General features: G+C 55.9%; 1 protein-coding gene across 1 annotated transcript; it reads left to right on the top strand.

The window, feature by feature from the left end:
• Positions 1–8,235: 8,235 nt before the first annotated feature.
• Positions 8,236–13,601, top strand: CDKN1A (cyclin dependent kinase inhibitor 1A). The gene is made up of 4 exons (XM_071768360.1): positions 8,236–8,495; positions 11,260–11,661; positions 12,146–12,583; positions 12,661–13,601. Exons 2-3 carry the CDS (start codon positions 11,268–11,270, stop codon positions 12,193–12,195), a joined length of 444 nt encoding a protein of 147 aa, XP_071624461.1. The 5' UTR covers positions 8,236–8,495; positions 11,260–11,267; the 3' UTR covers positions 12,196–12,583; positions 12,661–13,601.
• Positions 13,602–16,808: the final 3,207 nt, after the last annotated feature.

Genomic DNA, 16,808 nt, shown 5'->3' with positions numbered 1-16,808 from the left:
GTTCAGCTAACCCTGGGTCACATCTGGGTGAGAAACTACAACCTCAACAAACACCCACAGTGGTTCTGGGTGGAAAAAACCATGTTCTAGGTACATCTGGGGAGCTGCTGCAGTTCAGCTCCCATCTAAACGTGATGCTGGAGCTGAGCTCCAGTCACACCAAAAAATCAAAAATATTTCTGACAGAAAAATCACTTGGAATGCTTCGTATTCTTGATTTTTGCATTTCTTTTGGTTTGGAGCCACAGGAGGTGTGGGAGATGCTGTGCTGTGCCTTGGGGTGTCCCTGCAGCCACTGGCCCTGTTCTCTCTGACCATCTCCCTGCTCTGCTGGGGTCCTGGCAGCAGGATTCACCTCAGGGACTGAGAGGAAATCCATGGCTTTTTTTCTTTTGCTGCCTCAGCTTTTCAGGTTCCAGTTTTACTTTCTTTTACTCACTCTTCCATCACCACAAGATGTCACAGTGTCTCCTGACATGGATGTGAAACATCTCATCAAACTTTCTCCCCTTCCTGATGGTTTTAAGCCCTGTCCTCATACCCAGGTCCAAATCATAGCCCAGAAATCCTCTCCCTAAACCTGACTGACACCAGGAAAAGTCCTGTTGTGGTGTTGATCTGGGCACAGTTTCACTTTACTGGAAAATAAGTTTAAGAGACCAGAGTATCAACCCCTTTGGCAAACAGGAGGACAAAGGGCACTTCCAGCAGCTCCTGTTTGACCTTAGCTCCCCCAGCCCTGTTGTAAAGAGCTGGGTCTCAGTTTCCTTCTTGCTGACACACAGCCAGCTCCAATTTCACAGCTCCACCTCTCAAAAAGGGGCAAAATAAAAGCGACTTTTGCTCGGTGACCATTTCAGCTCCTCGGTAAAGCCAGCAAGGAGCTGAAGCAGCATCCCTGCCTGCCCAGCCCAGCCCTCCACAAATCCTGGCACTGCCTGGCCTTGCTGTTTCGTTTCTGAAGACTGAAGAGTGACTGCAGCACTACCATGAGTTACATTCCCTTATTGCCCTTCAACCAAACACTGTTGTGGACTTAAAATAAACTCCAGAGCCAGACAAACATAAAATAAACGATGCAAGAGGAACGCTATGTTCCCCAGTGATTCATTCATCTATTATTTAATAATTTAGAAGCTGACATAGCTCGGGGTTGAACAAATCTTCTCATTGATTCGGCTTGGTGTTCCTACTCGGTCCTCCGAGGAATTTGAGCTGTCAGATTTTCTGTGGGAAGCATCCCACTCGGAAAAGGGAAACCTCCCTCCTTCCCGCCTGGGTTCTGCCACCCGTTCCAGCGCCGTTCCTCCTTTTGTGCTGTACCCCAGCAGCCCTCCTGCTCCAGACCCCACTGTCCCACCCTTGGGGACATCACCGGACACCGCAGCCCCACGCTGACACCTTGGCGTGGCCCCACGGCACCCGCAGACCCACGCAGCAGCCCCGGCGCCCTGCGAACCGCAGCGCCGGGAGGCTCCGTATCAGGGTGGAGCCGCGGTATCGGGGTGAGGCAGGGAAACACCTCGGCCCCGGCCCCACATCGCTCCCACCACCTGGGACACAGCAGCTTTATCTCCTCCGAGGGGCGAGGCTGCTTTGCCCCATGAATATTCAGCAACATTCAGCCACGAAGCCCCCGCCCGCTCCTCCCCACCCGCGCAGGGCTCCCCGCTCCTCTTTGCCGTCAGATATTTGCAGTCACTGAGTAACAGCCCCACTATTTACCCTTAATCGCCCTAAAACGCTGTCAGTCACCCCACGGGGGATTGATGGATCGGCTTTTCATGCCTTCCCACTCACAGCTTTCTGGGGAGGAGGTTGGCCCAGCCTCAGGCGTGGTGCCTGCTGCTCCTGCCACTTCTCGTTCCTCTCACTGCCTGCTCGAAGCAGCCTCCCCAGAAACCTTCATGGGATTTGGAGTCGGGTTCTCCCTGCACAGGGCTGGTTTGATAGGGATCTGTGGGCTATTTGTTGACATTTTCAGGTTTTCATGTTTCACAACCCCCCTCTCCTCTCGGTCTCCCTCCTGCCCTCTTTGGACATATTCCAGTTGATTTTCTGGGAATCTTTCAGTCTCCTGCGCAACCCCAATGGGTTCCAGGAGGTGGGAAGGGCTCTGCTGCAGCCTCACTGCTGGTGGGTGAGGATTGGGACATTTTTAACCTGTTTCCAGCCTCCTGACAGCAGCTCCAACACTCACTGACTTCCTTTCTCTGTTGCAATGTGGATTCTCATGGCTGAGGCAGAGAGCAGCAAGGGCAGGGCAGCTGAAACTGAAAGAAAATTGGGTTTTATTGTCATCTGGATGCCCTGGCTCAGCTCCCCGTTTGGTGGAACCCAGCAGAGCTCCACCACAGCCCGGACCTCAGCTGTCCCCATCCTCAGGTGTGGCACAGCCTGTGCCTGGTGTCAGGGCCAGGGGAGGGGTGAGAGCTGCTCATTCACCCCAGCTCCAGGAAATGCTCCCCCACACGGGAGAAGGGAAAGTGTCACCGACCCTCACCCTGGCGTCTGGGTGGCGGCTGTCCCGCCCCCACCCGCGGATTTATTGTCAGTTTGTACACACAGGGCTGTCACCTCCCAACACCTCTGCCCCGCACGGGACTGTGCCCCAGTGTGAGTCACAGTGCCAAGTAGCTGACTGTCCTTCTGTCCCTCTGTCCTTCTGTCCTTTTGTCCTTCTGTCCCTCTGTCCTTCTGTCCCTCTGTCCCTCTGTCCCTCTGTCCTTCTGTCCTTCTGTCCCTCTGTCCTTCTGTCCCTCTGTCCCTCTGTCCTTCTGTCCTTCTGTCCCTCTGTCCCTCTGTCCTTCTGTCCCTCTCTCCCTCTGTCCTTCTGTCCTTCTGTCCCTCTGTCCCTCTGTCCCTCTGTCCCTCTGTCCTTCTGTCCTTCTGTCCTTCTGTCCCTCTGTCCCTCTGTCCTTCTGTCCTTCTGTCCCTCTGTCCCTCTGTCCTTCTGTCCTTCTGTCCCTCTGTCCCTCTGTCCCTCTGTCCCTCTGTCCCTCTGTCCCTCTCTCCTTCTGTCCCTCTGTCCCTCTGTCCCTCTGTCCTTTTGTCCTTCTGTCCTTCTGTCCCTCTGTCCCTCTGTCCCTTTGTCCCTCTGTCCTTCTGTCCCTCTGTCTCTCTCTCCTTCTGTCCTTTGGTCCCTCTGTCCCTCTGTCCTTTTGTCCTTCTGTCCTTTTGTCCTTCTGTCCTTCTGTCCCTCTGTCCCTCTGTCCTTCTGCCCATCCTGGGGGTGCTGCCCTCCTCCAGGCACCATCTCAGGAGACCCTTTGCTCCCAGTGTCCTGGGCTCATCCCTTCCCTCTGCCCCACTCCTCACCCCCAGCACAGGGGTGAAGTGAATCATGACCCCATGGCTGCTCCCACCCCGGGATTCCCAAAAATACCTGTGGGGAGGTCCCAGCAGGCACTGACACACTCTGAGACATCTGAGACATCACCCAGCAGTGCCAGGGGCACGGGGATGGGCGAGCAGGCCAGCACCTGTCCCCACAACTGCTGTTTTGGGGGGTGGTGGCATGGAATCACAGCACCCCAGACTGGTTTGGGTTGGAAGGAGCCTTAAAGCTCCCCCAGTGCCACCCCTGCCATGGGCAGGGACACCTCCCCCAGCCGAGGGTGCTCCAAGCCCCATCCAACCTTGGACACAGCCAGGGATGGGGCAGCCACAGCTTCTGGGGGCACCCTGGGGCTCAGCACCCTCACCCCAAAGAATTTCTTCCTAATGTACAACCTCAATTTCCCCTCTTCCAGTTTTAACCCATTCCCCCTCATCCCATCCCTCCAGGCCCTTGTCCCAAGTCCCTCCCCAGCTTTCCTGGAGCCCCTTCAGGCACTGGAAGGTGCTCTAAGGTCTCCCCAGAACCTTTTCTTCTCTTCTCCAGCCTGAACACCCCCAACTCTCTCCCCCTGGCTCCAGAGCTGCTCCAGCCCTCCCAGCATCTCCAGGGCCTCTTCTGGAATGGCTCCAGCAGCTCCATGTCCTTCCTGTCTTGGAGACCCCAGAGCTATCCCCAGCATTGCAGGGCTCTCACCAGAGTGGAGCAGAAGGGACAATCCCCTCCCTGGTCCTGCTGCTGGGGATTCAGCCCAAGACATGGGTGGTGATGCAGGGATCCCCATCCCTGGCCCTGCCTGTGCTGGGCAGAGGGTGTCCTGAGGGATTGTGGAGAATTCCTAAAGAATTCCTTCTCCCCCCTGGCTGTAAGGGGACAAATCGTGTTCCTGATGGATTTCAAGGGCTCAGGGGGCAGCAGATGCTTGTTCAGCAGTGCTGTGCCCCATGGGTCATCCCTTGGGAAGAAGTCAGGTCCATCATCCCATGAGCTTGGCTGTGCCAAGAGCTGGAGAACCCCATGGGAGGAATTCTGCATATTTCCATCCATGTGGTGAATCCTGATGATCCCGGAGGTCCTGGAGGTGTCCCTGTCCTCCTTTAGCCCATGAGAAGTGTCACCTCCCGTTGCCAACGTGCCTGCAGGCTGCAAAAATAAATAAAAAAAAAAAGACCAAAGGAAGTCTGGGGCAGTTTTGGCTGGATCTGACTCCCCACGAAGAGCTTGGAAAAGGTCTGGAGCTGCTCCCCCCAGTTCCCAGTGGGACACCCATGGCTGCTGCTGGCTGCACCATCCTGCTCTGCTCCCAGGTCGTGCTCAATGAGGAGAAGCAGCAAAGAAATCCTAAAGAGGCAAAGGGAGGTTCCAGGCCAGGTACTTCCTGCTGCCCTCTGCACAATGAGCTCCTTTGCTGCCAGAAGGAAAAAAAAAAAACAAAACCCCACACAACAAAACCCCAAACCAGCCCAGAAAGCTCCCAAGCTGCTCATGGAAAGTCAGTGAAGCAATTACACTAATGACTGTGAATGGGGCTAAAAACAACCTTGGATGAAAATGAGTGAGGGGAGGGAATGAAGTGACCGATTCAGAGCTGGGTTTCCACATCCAGGAATAAATATTTCCAGTAAGCAAAGGCCTTGTTTTTCGGGATTGTCTCATTCCCCCATTTTGTGCTTGGTGGGATTCTATTTCCACTCTGCTGGGTCTGGTGTCTCATCAAAATGCCTTCATAAATGGAGCAAACAAGGGCTGGGGATGGCAGGGAAAGAGTCAATTAACACGATCTGAGTCCTTTTAGGGGCAGAGTTAATCAGGCATTCAGTGTTTTGTCATTCTTGTCTTTCTTTCCTGGGAAAATCCTATTAGTCTAAAAAATCACTTAATTGGGCACTTCAAAGAGCTGATGGGAAAACAGCCTTCCCTGGGATATAAACCCCATTCAGCCCAACACTGGGTTCATTTAGGCTTCTGCTGGAGCGTGAGGGTTTCATTAAGAGCCTTCACGTTTCCCACTTGAAAGAAAAAAGCTTGTTAGTAAAGAGAATTTAAAAAAAATGTTTAAAAAGGGGGAGAAAAAATCTTGGAGATGTGAATCTTGCTGAAGAGGGTTTTTAGTGGCTGCATGCACAGGGTTTTGTTCTGGGCCTTTGTCCCCCTGCTCTGCTCAGCCAGGGCTCCAGACCTGCCTGGGCTCTTCCTGCCAGGAAAGTGTCCCTGGAGGGGCAGAGTCACCCAAGGGAGGTGGGTGAGAGCCTCAGCTGTCACCTTCAGGCTGTAGGATGGTGCCTTTTGCAGGACCAAACCCCATGTGCTCATCCTGCTCCTTGTGTTGGGGTGGGGTCCCGTTTGTTCTCCTGTTCTCAGGTTGTTTCCCTGGGCAGAAAATCAGCTTTTTGCAGAGCTGACGTTTATCCCACCTTGAGAAATGACAGAGTGTGCCCTGATCATTGCCAGCCCCATCCCAAAAACCCTGAAGAATGCTCCTCTGCCCACCCCTTTGCTGCTTCATCCCTCTGCACTGGTTGGTCTGACAGGAATATTGCATCTCCCCCCCCCCCAAAAAAAAAAAAAAAAACCCAACCCACCTCAGGTACATCTTTAACCACCAAATTTCCAAACCTTGCTCTCTGCCCAGGAGGGGTGGGTGGGGAACCACGCAGATCACTTGATTTCTGCAGTCAGCACTGGCAGGTTTTTGTTTGGGAAAACCTTTGTGTGCTTATTTATTGATGTTCTCTCTCCAGCCTGTATAGAATCCTTTCCTGGAGGGGTTTGTGGGTATTTAGAACAGTTCTTAGGAGCCTGGGTTGGACCCCAGCAAGTGATTCCCATCCTACTCACTGAGCTCCTTCCTTGGAACAACATTTTCCCCTTTTCTTGGGGTCAGGATTCATTCCTTGGGTCCACGCAGCCACTTCTCCTCCTCCAGCTCCTCACCAAGGATGGGACCCCCAGACCCAAATCAAACCACCCCCCCCCACCCTGCTTGGTGCTGAAGCTCCCACCCACATCCCCGTGGGATTTTTGGGGTGCTGCTCCCCATGTCCCCAGAGAGGATGAAATTTGGTGTCAGAAGGGATGTGCCCAGGCACGTTCCTGACAAGCCCAGCAGGGATGGGGCTGACTCACCCCGGCTCTGCCATGAATAATTTATTTGTATGAGTGTCTGAGGTGGATTCCTCTCCCTTTGGTGTCTGTAGGACCCACCTGGGAAGATCTGCCAGGAATTAAACACCCCCAGAGGTCCCCTGGCACTGGGGAGAAGGTTGCTGTGAAGGCTGTGACATATGCAGTGGTTTAATAAATAGATTAAATGCTTTTTATTATAGAAAAAAAGCATTATAAGGATTTAGAAGTTTTTTTTTTTTAAAGGATTTGAAAGGATGTTTTAAGGTTTTAAAGCATTATAAGGATGGATTCTTCCCCCATCACACCCCTCCTGGGCAGGGGGTCCCATCTCTGGGGGATGGGGAGGTGACAGCTCCCCAGCCTGGCCATAAATGGGGAGAAGGAAAGGGGCTGATGCTGTCCCCCAGCCCAGTGCTGGGGAGGGGGAAGTGGTGATGGAAAATGGGTGGCAGCCTCCAGCTGAACGTGCCCAGACTTATCCTGAGGCTGGTGGGAAGATGCTGGGACATGCTGGGGGGTCCTGCACACCGAGGCTCCTGCTCTGCACCCCCCCACCCACCAGCTCCAGTGGCTTTCAGGGGTGTTTGCCACTCCCAGAGGACCACTTTAACTGGGTCTTTGTCACTTGCTGTCACCTCCTGCCCCACAGGAACACACCGTGGCTGCATCCCTGCTGCCCAATGTCCCAGGTGCCTGGGAAGCTGTGCCAGGCTGGGAAGGGGCTGCAGCCCCCCGGGTACAGGGGGAAGATTCCCCCCAGGGCATCAGCTCACGTTGTGGGACAGGGATGGACCCACCAGCCAGGCACGGGGTGTTGTTGTCCCATTAACTTTGAAGTTTGACCCAGGCAGAAGCTGTCCCGGGTTTGGATCTCCCGTTCCAATGGCCCTGGAAGCGTTTTTCCAGATAAGCCAAAGATGCCTCCAAATTCTCCCCATGCAGGACATGAACGGACTTGTTCCTCCCCCTCATCCCTGCCCAGGAGCCTGCAGGATCCTTCCCGCGGTGCTGGGAGTTCTGCTGGTGGAGCAGAACCAGAGCCCAGAGGGAGAAAATCCCGGTCGGGGGGGAACTGTGTGGCCCAGGATGGGGTCAGGGCAGGCAGTCCCTGGGGACCAGGGAGCATCACCCTGGGGGGGCTGTGGGGTGGGCACCCCGAGGGGCAGAGGGAGTCACCCCTTCCTGAGTCCATTATCCCTTTCCCACCAGGATCCTCTTCACTGGTGACGCGGGGGGGGGGAAGAAAGCTTGGGTGGGATGGGGACCCCCCCACATCAGCCAGATAAAATCCCACTGCCTAAGGTCCCTGGGTGTCCTCATGGGGAGGGGGCACCCCTGTATCCTTCAATGAAGGGGTCTCTGATGGGGGGTGGGAGTCCCTTTGTGACCTAAGAGCAGGGTCCCAGCACCCCCCAGGAAGGAGGTCCCTGCACCCCACTAGGATGGGGGTCCCTTTGTCCCCTGATGGGGGATCCCTGAAGCCCCTAGGAAGGGGGTCCCAGCATCCTCTACTGGAGGGGTTTCCTCTGTCCCCTGGTGAGGGGGATCCCTGCACCCTCCTAGAAAGGTGGTTCCTGTGTCCCCTAAATGGGGGGTGGGGGTGTTGTCCCTGTATCCCCTGAGATGGGGGGTGCCTGTGTCCCCTAACAACGGGGTCCCTGCATCCCCGGGGATGGGGATGCCTGCAGCCCCTCACGGGGAGGGGGGACCCTGCACCCCTTTAGGAAGGGGGTCCCTATATCCCTTGGCACATGATCCCAACCAACACCCCCTTAGGAAGGATTTCCCCCACCCCCGGTCACCGGGGTCCCTTCAAGCCCCCTCCCCCCGCACTCCGGGGCCGGTGACCGGGATGGGGCCGGGGACTGTTGCGGGGGTAGGGAGAGGCACTGGGCCGGGCCGGGCCGGTACCGGGGCGGGGCTGGAGGGAAATCCCTGGTGACGCGGGGAGCAGCGGGGAAGCTCCTCCCCCCCCCCGGCGCCGGTATAAAGCGCAGAAACGGCACCGGTACTGGCAGAAGCGGTGTGAGCGGTGAGTGCGGCGGCACCGGGTTCCCGGGCGGTTCGGTTCGTCCTTGGTCAGGGGGGGTGTCTGGTAGGTCCGGTTCTTCCTTGGCTGGGGGGGGTGTCCCCGAAGCGGGGGTTGGGGGTGCAGCCGGTGCTGGGGCGGGGAGGGGGCGGCGGCTCCGCCCCGGGGGTCGCGTCCCGAGTGCGGGGGAGGGGACGGGGGACGGGGGGGAGCGGGGGGAGGGTGGTAGGGAGGGGCACACAGACCCCTAATCCTATTCTTATCCCTATCCCTAACCTTATCCCCACCCTGGGAGGGTGCGGGGCCCCGGTCCGGGTTGCGATCGCCCCCCGGTGGCTGCGGGGTGCGGGGCGCGGTCGGACAGCGGCGTCGCGGGGCGTCCGTCTGTCCATCCACCCATCCATCCGTCTGTCCATCCATCCATCTATCCATCCGTCTATTCCTGCATGTTTGGGGGGGGGTCCGGCCCCCTTCCCCACCCCCACCGCCGCCCCCAAGGCTCCGGCGCAGCCCCCGCAGCTGAAGAGCCCCACGGGTGTGATGAGCCGCCCGGTCTCTGCGCTCCCCCCCTACCCCCACTCTGGGCAGGAACCTGGTGTGGGGTCCCGCCGGTCCCTCCTGCCTTCCCCCAACTGGTGTAACTGGTCCCAGGTGCTGCAGGTGCCTGTGGGGCTGGTGGGGAGGGGGGTGAGGGTGTCACAGCTTCAGCCGTGACAAGGCTCAACCCACCCGTGTGCTTGTGTCACCCCTTGGCTTGAGTCTCGGGGAGGGGGGGAGGGTTCGGGGGTCTCCGTCTGGGTCAAGGGAGATGTGGGAGCTTTGGTGGTGTGGCCAGAAGTGACCCCAGCCCCACGGGAAGGGACGGGGACCGGGATCTGCCCCAGCCCAGCTCCCTCCTCTTTGGTGTCTCCAGCAATTTGTCACCCGTGAGTCAGGGCCACGCTCTTATCTCGAGGTGTGGTGGGTGCTGGGTGGCCCGAGGATGGGAGATGGGTGCCTGAGCAGGCAGGGGGGTGTCTGCTCAGGGTGTTGAAACATGTCCCCTGCCTGCTACCTGCCAGGGCTTGCCTGGACATGCTGGGACTTGCCTGGACATGAGGTCACCCCGTGACGTGCCCTGGAGATAGGAAGCTGGGTGCCTGGATTTGCTATTTTTACTCGAGGATGCTCAGAGCGGGGCAAGGCACGGGGTGGGGGTGGCCCTGGGGACAGAGCGTGGTCCCCCAGCCCCCCATTGGGACAACCAGCACAGGAAGGGCGAAAACTGGGCAGAAAACTTCCCTGCAGGAGGCTGAGCACCCCATCCCTGGTGGTGGTGGTGTTGGAGGCCCAAGCCTGGTCCCAGGCTGGGTGGGCAGTGAGAAACCTGACTGGCCCACTGTTGCCTTTCGTTTAAAGGCTCGACCCGGTTCCGGAGTGGCACGCGGTTGCTAAGCAACAGACGCCGAGGTGGGATGAGCAGCAAAAGGGAGTTTATTGAAGCGTGACACGGGTTTATATGGACATACCTAGGGCTTCAGCACGTCACTTCCGTCGTGTCACTGGTTGCATGGTGTTGGTTATAGGGAGAGGGGCCCTGAGTTCCCGTTACAACGTGAGATCTTCCTTTTGCCAGGCCCTATCTCACCACATTTCCCCCCTCCCTATGTTCAATTAAGTTACCAATATCGAAACCTAAAAATAAGCTTAAATCAAACATCTTGCAGGTATCAGTAATCCAGAAACTATCATGGACAACATGGGGCGAGATCTTCTGTTCGCCAGGCCCTATCTCACCACAGCCCACAAGGGTTTTATTTCTGGGATTTCATAGAATCATAGAATCATAGAATCCTAGAATCCTAGGGGTTGGAAGGGACCTGGAAAGATCATCTAGTCCAACCCCCCCTGCCAGAGCAGGGCCCCCTAGAGTACATCCCCTAGGAACGTGTCCAGGCGGGTTTTGAATGTCTCCAGTGAAGGAGACTCCACAACCCCCTGGGCAGCCTGTTCCAGGGCTCTTGGTTTTTTTTAAGCCAGATGGAAGGAGCCTGGTGGTGATCCAAGCCAGATTAAACATCAGCTCCCCAAAACCCATCAAATCCTGGAGCCTGGTTTGCTTTGCTGTGATAATCAGGTTCCTCCTAACCATGGGTGGTGGAGGGACCCATCAGCTCCACACCTGCCCCCGGGGAAGGAAAAGGCTTTGCCTTTGGGCTTAGAAAAACCAACCAAGCAACCAGGGTCTTGTCTCTGGTTCCTCAACAGCTTCTTGCAGCCCAGGGCTTGGTTAATTCAGTGGTCAAACTTGTGGCCTGTTCTTGCAGTTGCTTAAAAGGTTTCCTGGACACAGGGCCTGGGTTCTGGAGATGAAGAAACTGCCCAGAAAGCCATCCTGCTGCCTCACTTGTCCACGTGTGGAAGTGGGAAGGGGGTGGCAGGGCTGGGGATGAGCTGGGGGCAGCAGGGAGGTGCTGGGGGCTCTGCCCTGCTGGGGCTTTACCTGCAGGAGGAGGGATGAGGAACATCAACATTTGCACCTTCCCCATCCCCCTGCATCACAGCCAGGCTCTGTTTGACCTCAGCTCTGCTCAGGAGGCTGCTGAAATCCCAAATGTCTGAGTCCCAGATGGGTGCTGGCAGATTGAGGTCCCTTTTGAGCTGTTTCATTGCAGAGCCCAACCCAGCTTCTCCCACCTTGGCTGCTGAGTGCTTTGCCCTGGTAACAAACCCCATGGCCCTTCAGGGCTCACCCAACACCCCATAACTCTCTCTGCTTTCCTCCCAGCCCCCAGGATGCCCCTGTCTCACAGCAAGGCTGGGCAGATGCCATGCAGCAGCAAGGTCTGCAGGAACCTCTTTGGCCCCCTGGACCATGAAGAGCTCCAGAATGATTTTGAGACCTTGTTGAGGCACCAGCTGGAAGAAGCTCAGCAACGCTGGAACTTTGACTTCGAGACAGAGACCCCCCTGGAAGGACCCTTCAGGTGGGAGAAGGTTGGGCTGGCTGAGCAGTCAGACCAGGAGGTCCTCAGGGTCCCCAGTGATGAGAACAGGAGCTCCTTGGGCCACAAGGTCCCCTCCAAGGACCCTCTTGCCAAGATCTGCCCTGAAGGGTCTCAGCAGAGCTCGGAGGTTTGCAGGGCTGGTTCCCTGCAGAGCTTGAAACGTGGACAGGCAACCATCAAAGGTGAGTGCTGGGGGGTTGGTGTCACTCCACCTGTGCTTGGTGGCATTTTTTGGTGTCGTGGGTCTCCCTGGTAGGGACAGATGGAGGGGACTTGGATATAGGAGTCCTACCTGGCCCCTGGGCATGGGGAGAGGACCACCCTGCAGGGGGAGTGGAGCCCATCTGCCAAGGGGAGGTTTAGGCAGAGGCTTCACATCAGGCTCGTGTGTTTTGTAGCTGAAGATGCCCCAGAACAGCTCAGCCCCCTCAGTCCCCATGGCCTGAGCCTGTCCTCTAAGATCAGGTCCTGGGCTGGAGGTAAAAGTGAGACCCAATGGAGGGGGGGGGGGTGCAGCCCTACCTGCTCCAGCACCTTTGGGTGGGTGGCTCTAAGGTGGGGCTCACCTGGGCTGGGTTTTGGGTTGCTGAGGACACCTCCCTCCTCCTGTCCCACTGCTCCCAACAAGCTGAGGACACTTTCCAACCTTCTCTTTCTGCCCTCCAGACTTCTACAGCTCCAAGAGGAGGATCATCCATGAGAAGCCCAACCCATGACACGTTTTGGCTCCTCTGCCATGGGCTCAGCTGCTGCTGCTCACCTGCCCTGGGGGTGTCCATAGCTCTTTCCCCCCACCCTGTACCGTGCAAGCTGCCTGTAGGAAGCAATGTAGAGTCTGCAGTTATTTATGAGTAGCTCTGGGGTCCTGAGGGACCCTCACTCTGTGCAATGTGTAGGAGTTGCCTACGTTGAAGCTTGGAGGAGAACTGGGAGGGTCTGGTGGGACCAAGGCTGTGGATAAGAGGGTCCTCACCTCTGTGGTGAGGGTGGGCCAAGCATCATCCTTACACCATCCTTCTGTCTGATGGCTGCCCATGGAGGACACTCATGTCCCAGCCACCTGGTGGCACCAGATCCCCTTGGAGTGGTGTCACCCAGCTGGAAGTGGTGTCACCCAGCTGGAAGTGGTGTCACCCAGCTGGAAGTGGTGTCACCCAGCTGGAAGTGTCACCCTGGAACAGCCTGAGGACACCCTGGCTGCTGGCAGATGGTGGTGACCCAGCAGGATGGACCTGATGGTGGCCAAGTCCTCATCCACACTTGGAAGCTGAGTGACAAAAGGGCTGCCTGGGAGAGGAACCTGATCCTGGGGGCCCTTCCTCTGGGTCCCTCACTGGTGCCATCACCCATCAGGGTGCAGATGGTGACAAATCCTCAGCACTGAGCTCCTCGTGGGACCAACACTGCCTGGGAGGCTTTGGGACTCTGCTGGCCCCAACCCCCCTTCTCACCTCAGTCTGGGGTTGCTGGGGGGGGGTTACCCCATGTTCCTGTCTCCTTCAACACTGACACCAGGCTGGGGACCTGCCTGCTCCTCCTGCCCGTGTTGGACTGGGAAGGAAGGAGGGAAGGAAAGAAGGAAGGAAGGAAAGGGTCCTCACCAGCAGGGATGGCACCCGGAGGGGAAATTGTAGCTTTTTTGCTTTTTTTCTCTTTTTTTTTTTTTTAATTCCCCTGGATTTTTTTCTCCTTTGAGGCTGGGAGGAGACAGGACCCTCACGTAGCTCTGCAGAGGGAGGGACTTTGGGCACCTCTGGGACTGAGGGGAGTCCTGGAGCCTTGGCTGTTTGGTCCCAGCACTGAAGGACAAGTCCCTGCTCGTCAGGGATGTGACACTGTTGGGTCTCAGTACTTTCACAGGGTTCATCTCCTGCTCTGCTGGATTTGGGCTCTGGAAACTGGTGCAAGATGGTCCCAGGAAGAAAAGGGATGGGGTCAACCTCCCACCTTGCACCTCCGTGCACTTTGCTGTCAGTGGAGCTGGCAAGCTGCCAGCACTATGTATTTATTTATATGTCTGATATATAAAATAGGAAAAAAAAAAATATTAAATAATGCCATTAAGTGTATGTGGGTTGTCCAGAAATGTTTGTTCTCAATAAATCCTCACCTGGTGTAAGGAGATGTGTGTTCTGGGTTGATGGGAACAGTTGGGGCGGGAGCAGGGTCTGGCTTGGAGGTCCCTCTGGGGGTGCTGAGCTGGAGCTGCCCTTGGGGGGGAGCAGGGGTGGGGGTCCCATGGGCTGAGGAAGGGTCTGGAGCTGGGGGTGTTGGTCCTGGAGCAGAGGAGGCTGAGGGGAGACCTTCTGGCTCTCTGCAAGCCCCTGAGAGGAGGTTGGAGCCAGGGGGGCTCGGGCTCTGCTCCCAAGGAACAAGGGATGGGACAAGAGGAACTTTTGGCACAACTCAAGTGGTGCCAGGGGAGGTTTAGGTTGGAGCTGGGGAAGAATTTCTCCCTGGAAAGGGTTGTCAGGGCCTGGCCCAGGCTGCCCAGGGCAGGGCTGGAGTCCCCAGCATTACTGGAGGGGTTTCAGAGCCCTGGAGATGTGGGGATGAGGGACATGGGGTGGGGGGTGGCCTGGGCAGTGCTGGGGGAACAGATGGACCCAATGACTTTAAAGATCTTTCCCACCCAAAACAATTCCATGATTCTCTGTTCAATCCCATTTTGCTGAGACCTTTGAGCAGGTGTTGGTGCTGCCCCTGGCACAGGTTGGTGCCTGGCTGGGCAGAGGGATGAATCCATGGGCTCTCCCAGGGATATTTAACATTTTCCACCCTAAAGCATCCTTAGGGAAAGCAAAACATCACTCAGCCCCCTCCATGCAGCAGCCAACAGCCTTGGGGTCACCAGGAGTCTGAGGAACAGGAGTTCTGGGGGGTTCTGCAAGGGGTAAAGAGCTTTGCTGGGAGAGCAGAGAAGCAGCAGCCGAGCCCTGGATCTGCCTGCAAAATGCCCAAGCTGGAAGGTTTGCTGCTGCTTCATTAAATTAATCAACAAATGAGCTGGGGGGGGGTGTGATGGGTCAGGGCACCAGCCCAGCCAGTTCCCAGCAGGGATTTAACCAGCAGCAACCCCCACCCCAGGGCTGCTGCCCCAGGAGCTGAGGCTCAGACCCACCCTGGAAAAATGTAGATGTTAATTCTAATTATAACATGAAGATAATAGGGTTGGTTTGGGGGTTTTTTTTTGTTTGTTTGGGTTTTTTTTTTCCCTTCTTCAGGATCTCTTCCCATTTTTTTTTTTGCTGTTCAAGTGGAGCAGAACTAGAGGTGTCCCACCTGATTCCTCCAGCCTCCTGCAAATGAGGGGGGTGCAGAGGATGGGCAGCTGGGGGCTTTGGTGCTGGCTTAATAATTTAGGCAAGAACCTCAAGAAAACAAAACAAAACCCAAAACAAACAAAAAACCCCCACCAGAATACAAAACAAACCAGAAGAACGAGCAGCAAAGCAGGGGGGGGGGATCTTCAAATATTTTAGGGAGGGGGTTTCCCCCCCTCTGCTCTGCTCTGGTGCAAAAATAAAAGAGTTGAGGTCAAGGCTGAATTCTCCCATTAGATGGCAGCAAATGCAGCGATACCTTCCAGCTGGCCAATATTTGTGCTTCAGAGAAGGAGCCGGGAGCTCTCCAAAGAAAGGGCTTCCCAGAAGAACAAGCAGGAAGAAATTTTTAGTCTTGTTCCACCAAAAACTGGGGATAGAGAAAAAGAAAAAATTGAGTTTCTCCCCAGCTGTGCTGCATAAAACAAAAGTTACACTGCTCCAAAACTCCTCTTCACACTTGGAAATCAGTTTTTCGTGGCCAGATTAAGAGGAACACCTGGGAGGGAACAAAGCACATGGGAAACAGCAGCAGTGAGTGTGTCTGAGAGCATCTTCCACCTTTCCTAAATCCCAGCCAACATTCCCACTCCAGGATCAAAGGAACCACTCATTTGCAAGCTGCTAAATGCCTGCAAGAGGGTTTGGAGGAGGATCAAGGGCTGAGATATGAATAGTGACAGGGAAACACCTTGCTTGGACCACAGGAATTTATTCTTTTTTTTTTTTTTTTTTTTTTTTTTTTTTAATCCTATTGGTTGCCTTCCAGCCATTTGCAATTCCTCAAAAACCTCGTGAGAAATAGAGGAGCTGCCTCAGCCAAGCCAAGATTGTTGAAAATCTCTGATACCAGCTCAAAATCATCAGGTGTTGGGGATCCTGGGGGGTGTTCTGGGTGCTTTGGGGTCTTTGGATCACCAGGATGGGGTCCTGGGGACCCTGGGGGGTATTCGGGATGCTTTGGGGTCTTTGGACCACCAGGTTGGGGTCTTGGGGATACTGGGGGATGTTCTGGGAGCTTTGGGGTCTTTGGACCACCAGGATGGGGTCTTGGGGATACTGGGGAATGTTCTGGGAGCTTTGGGGTCTTTGGACCACCAGGATGGGGTCTTGGGGATACTGGGGGGTATTCGGGATGCTTTGGGGTCTTTGGACCAGCAGGATGGGGTCTTGGGGATACTGGGGAATGTTCTGGGAGCTTTGGGGTCTTTGGATCACCAGGATGCGGTCTTGGGGATACTGGGGGGTGTTCTGGGAGCTGTGGGGTCTTTGGATCACCAGGATGGGGTCTTGGGGACCCTGGGGGGTATTCGGGATGCTTTGGGGTCTTTGGACCAGCAGGATGGGGTCTTGGAGACCCTGGGGAGTATTCGGGATGCTTTGGGGTCTTTGGACCACCAGGATGGGGTCTTGGGGATACTGGGGGATGTTCTGGGAGCTTTGGGATCTTTGGACCAGCAGGATGGGGTCTTGGGGATACTGGGGAATGTTCTGGGTGCTTTGGGGTCTTTGGACCATCTGGCTTGGATGCATCCACCTTGGAAGCAGGAGAACCCAGACGGGTTCCAGACAAAAGTGGGAAGGAATCATCAGCCAAAGCTTTTGGGTGCCACAGGGTCCTGCCCCCAAAATTTCACCCTGCTCCCCTGGGAAGGCAGGAAAATCGGGATGCAGGGACCATCCCACTTTGTGTGCTGGGATTGGCAGGACAGGAAATCCAAGGCTGATCCGAGGAAATGCTTTTTTTCCCTCTCAGTGTTTAATGAAACTGCAGAACTCGTGGCTGCAGGAAGTTGTTGAGGCCGAGAGTTTAAACAAGGCTGAGGGACCAAAACCCCATCAGCTGGCTCCAAAAATGTGTTTAATTAAGGGCTGGAACCCTTTCCTGAGGGCTGGGGGATGCTGACCCCTCTGGCTCCTGCTTTATTCCAAGTTTTCCATGCCAGGGGAAGGGGGTGATAGTTTTGGGGGACCTCTGCTTGCTCCTTCACCCTTTACTCCTAGAA

Source organism: Heliangelus exortis, chromosome 25 (genome assembly GCF_036169615.1).
Source record: "Heliangelus exortis chromosome 25, bHelExo1.hap1, whole genome shotgun sequence".
In the NCBI taxonomy this organism is placed as follows: domain Eukaryota; kingdom Metazoa; phylum Chordata; class Aves; order Apodiformes; family Trochilidae; genus Heliangelus; species Heliangelus exortis.
The sequence above is the reverse complement of the archived record's forward strand: the minus strand, read 5'-3'. Positions and strand labels throughout refer to the sequence as shown.

What these genes read in the sequence shown, in the direction of transcription:
- CDKN1A (XM_071768360.1), top strand. Translation starts at nt 11,268, where the DNA reads ATGCCCCTGTCTCACAGCAAGGCTGGGCAGATGCCATGCAGCAGCAAG. An exon ending in TGGACAGGCAACCATCAAAG is followed by an intron (nt 11,662 to 12,145) that starts GTGAGTGCTGGG and finishes TCTGCCCTCCAG; the next exon opens with ACTTCTACAGCTCCAAGAGG.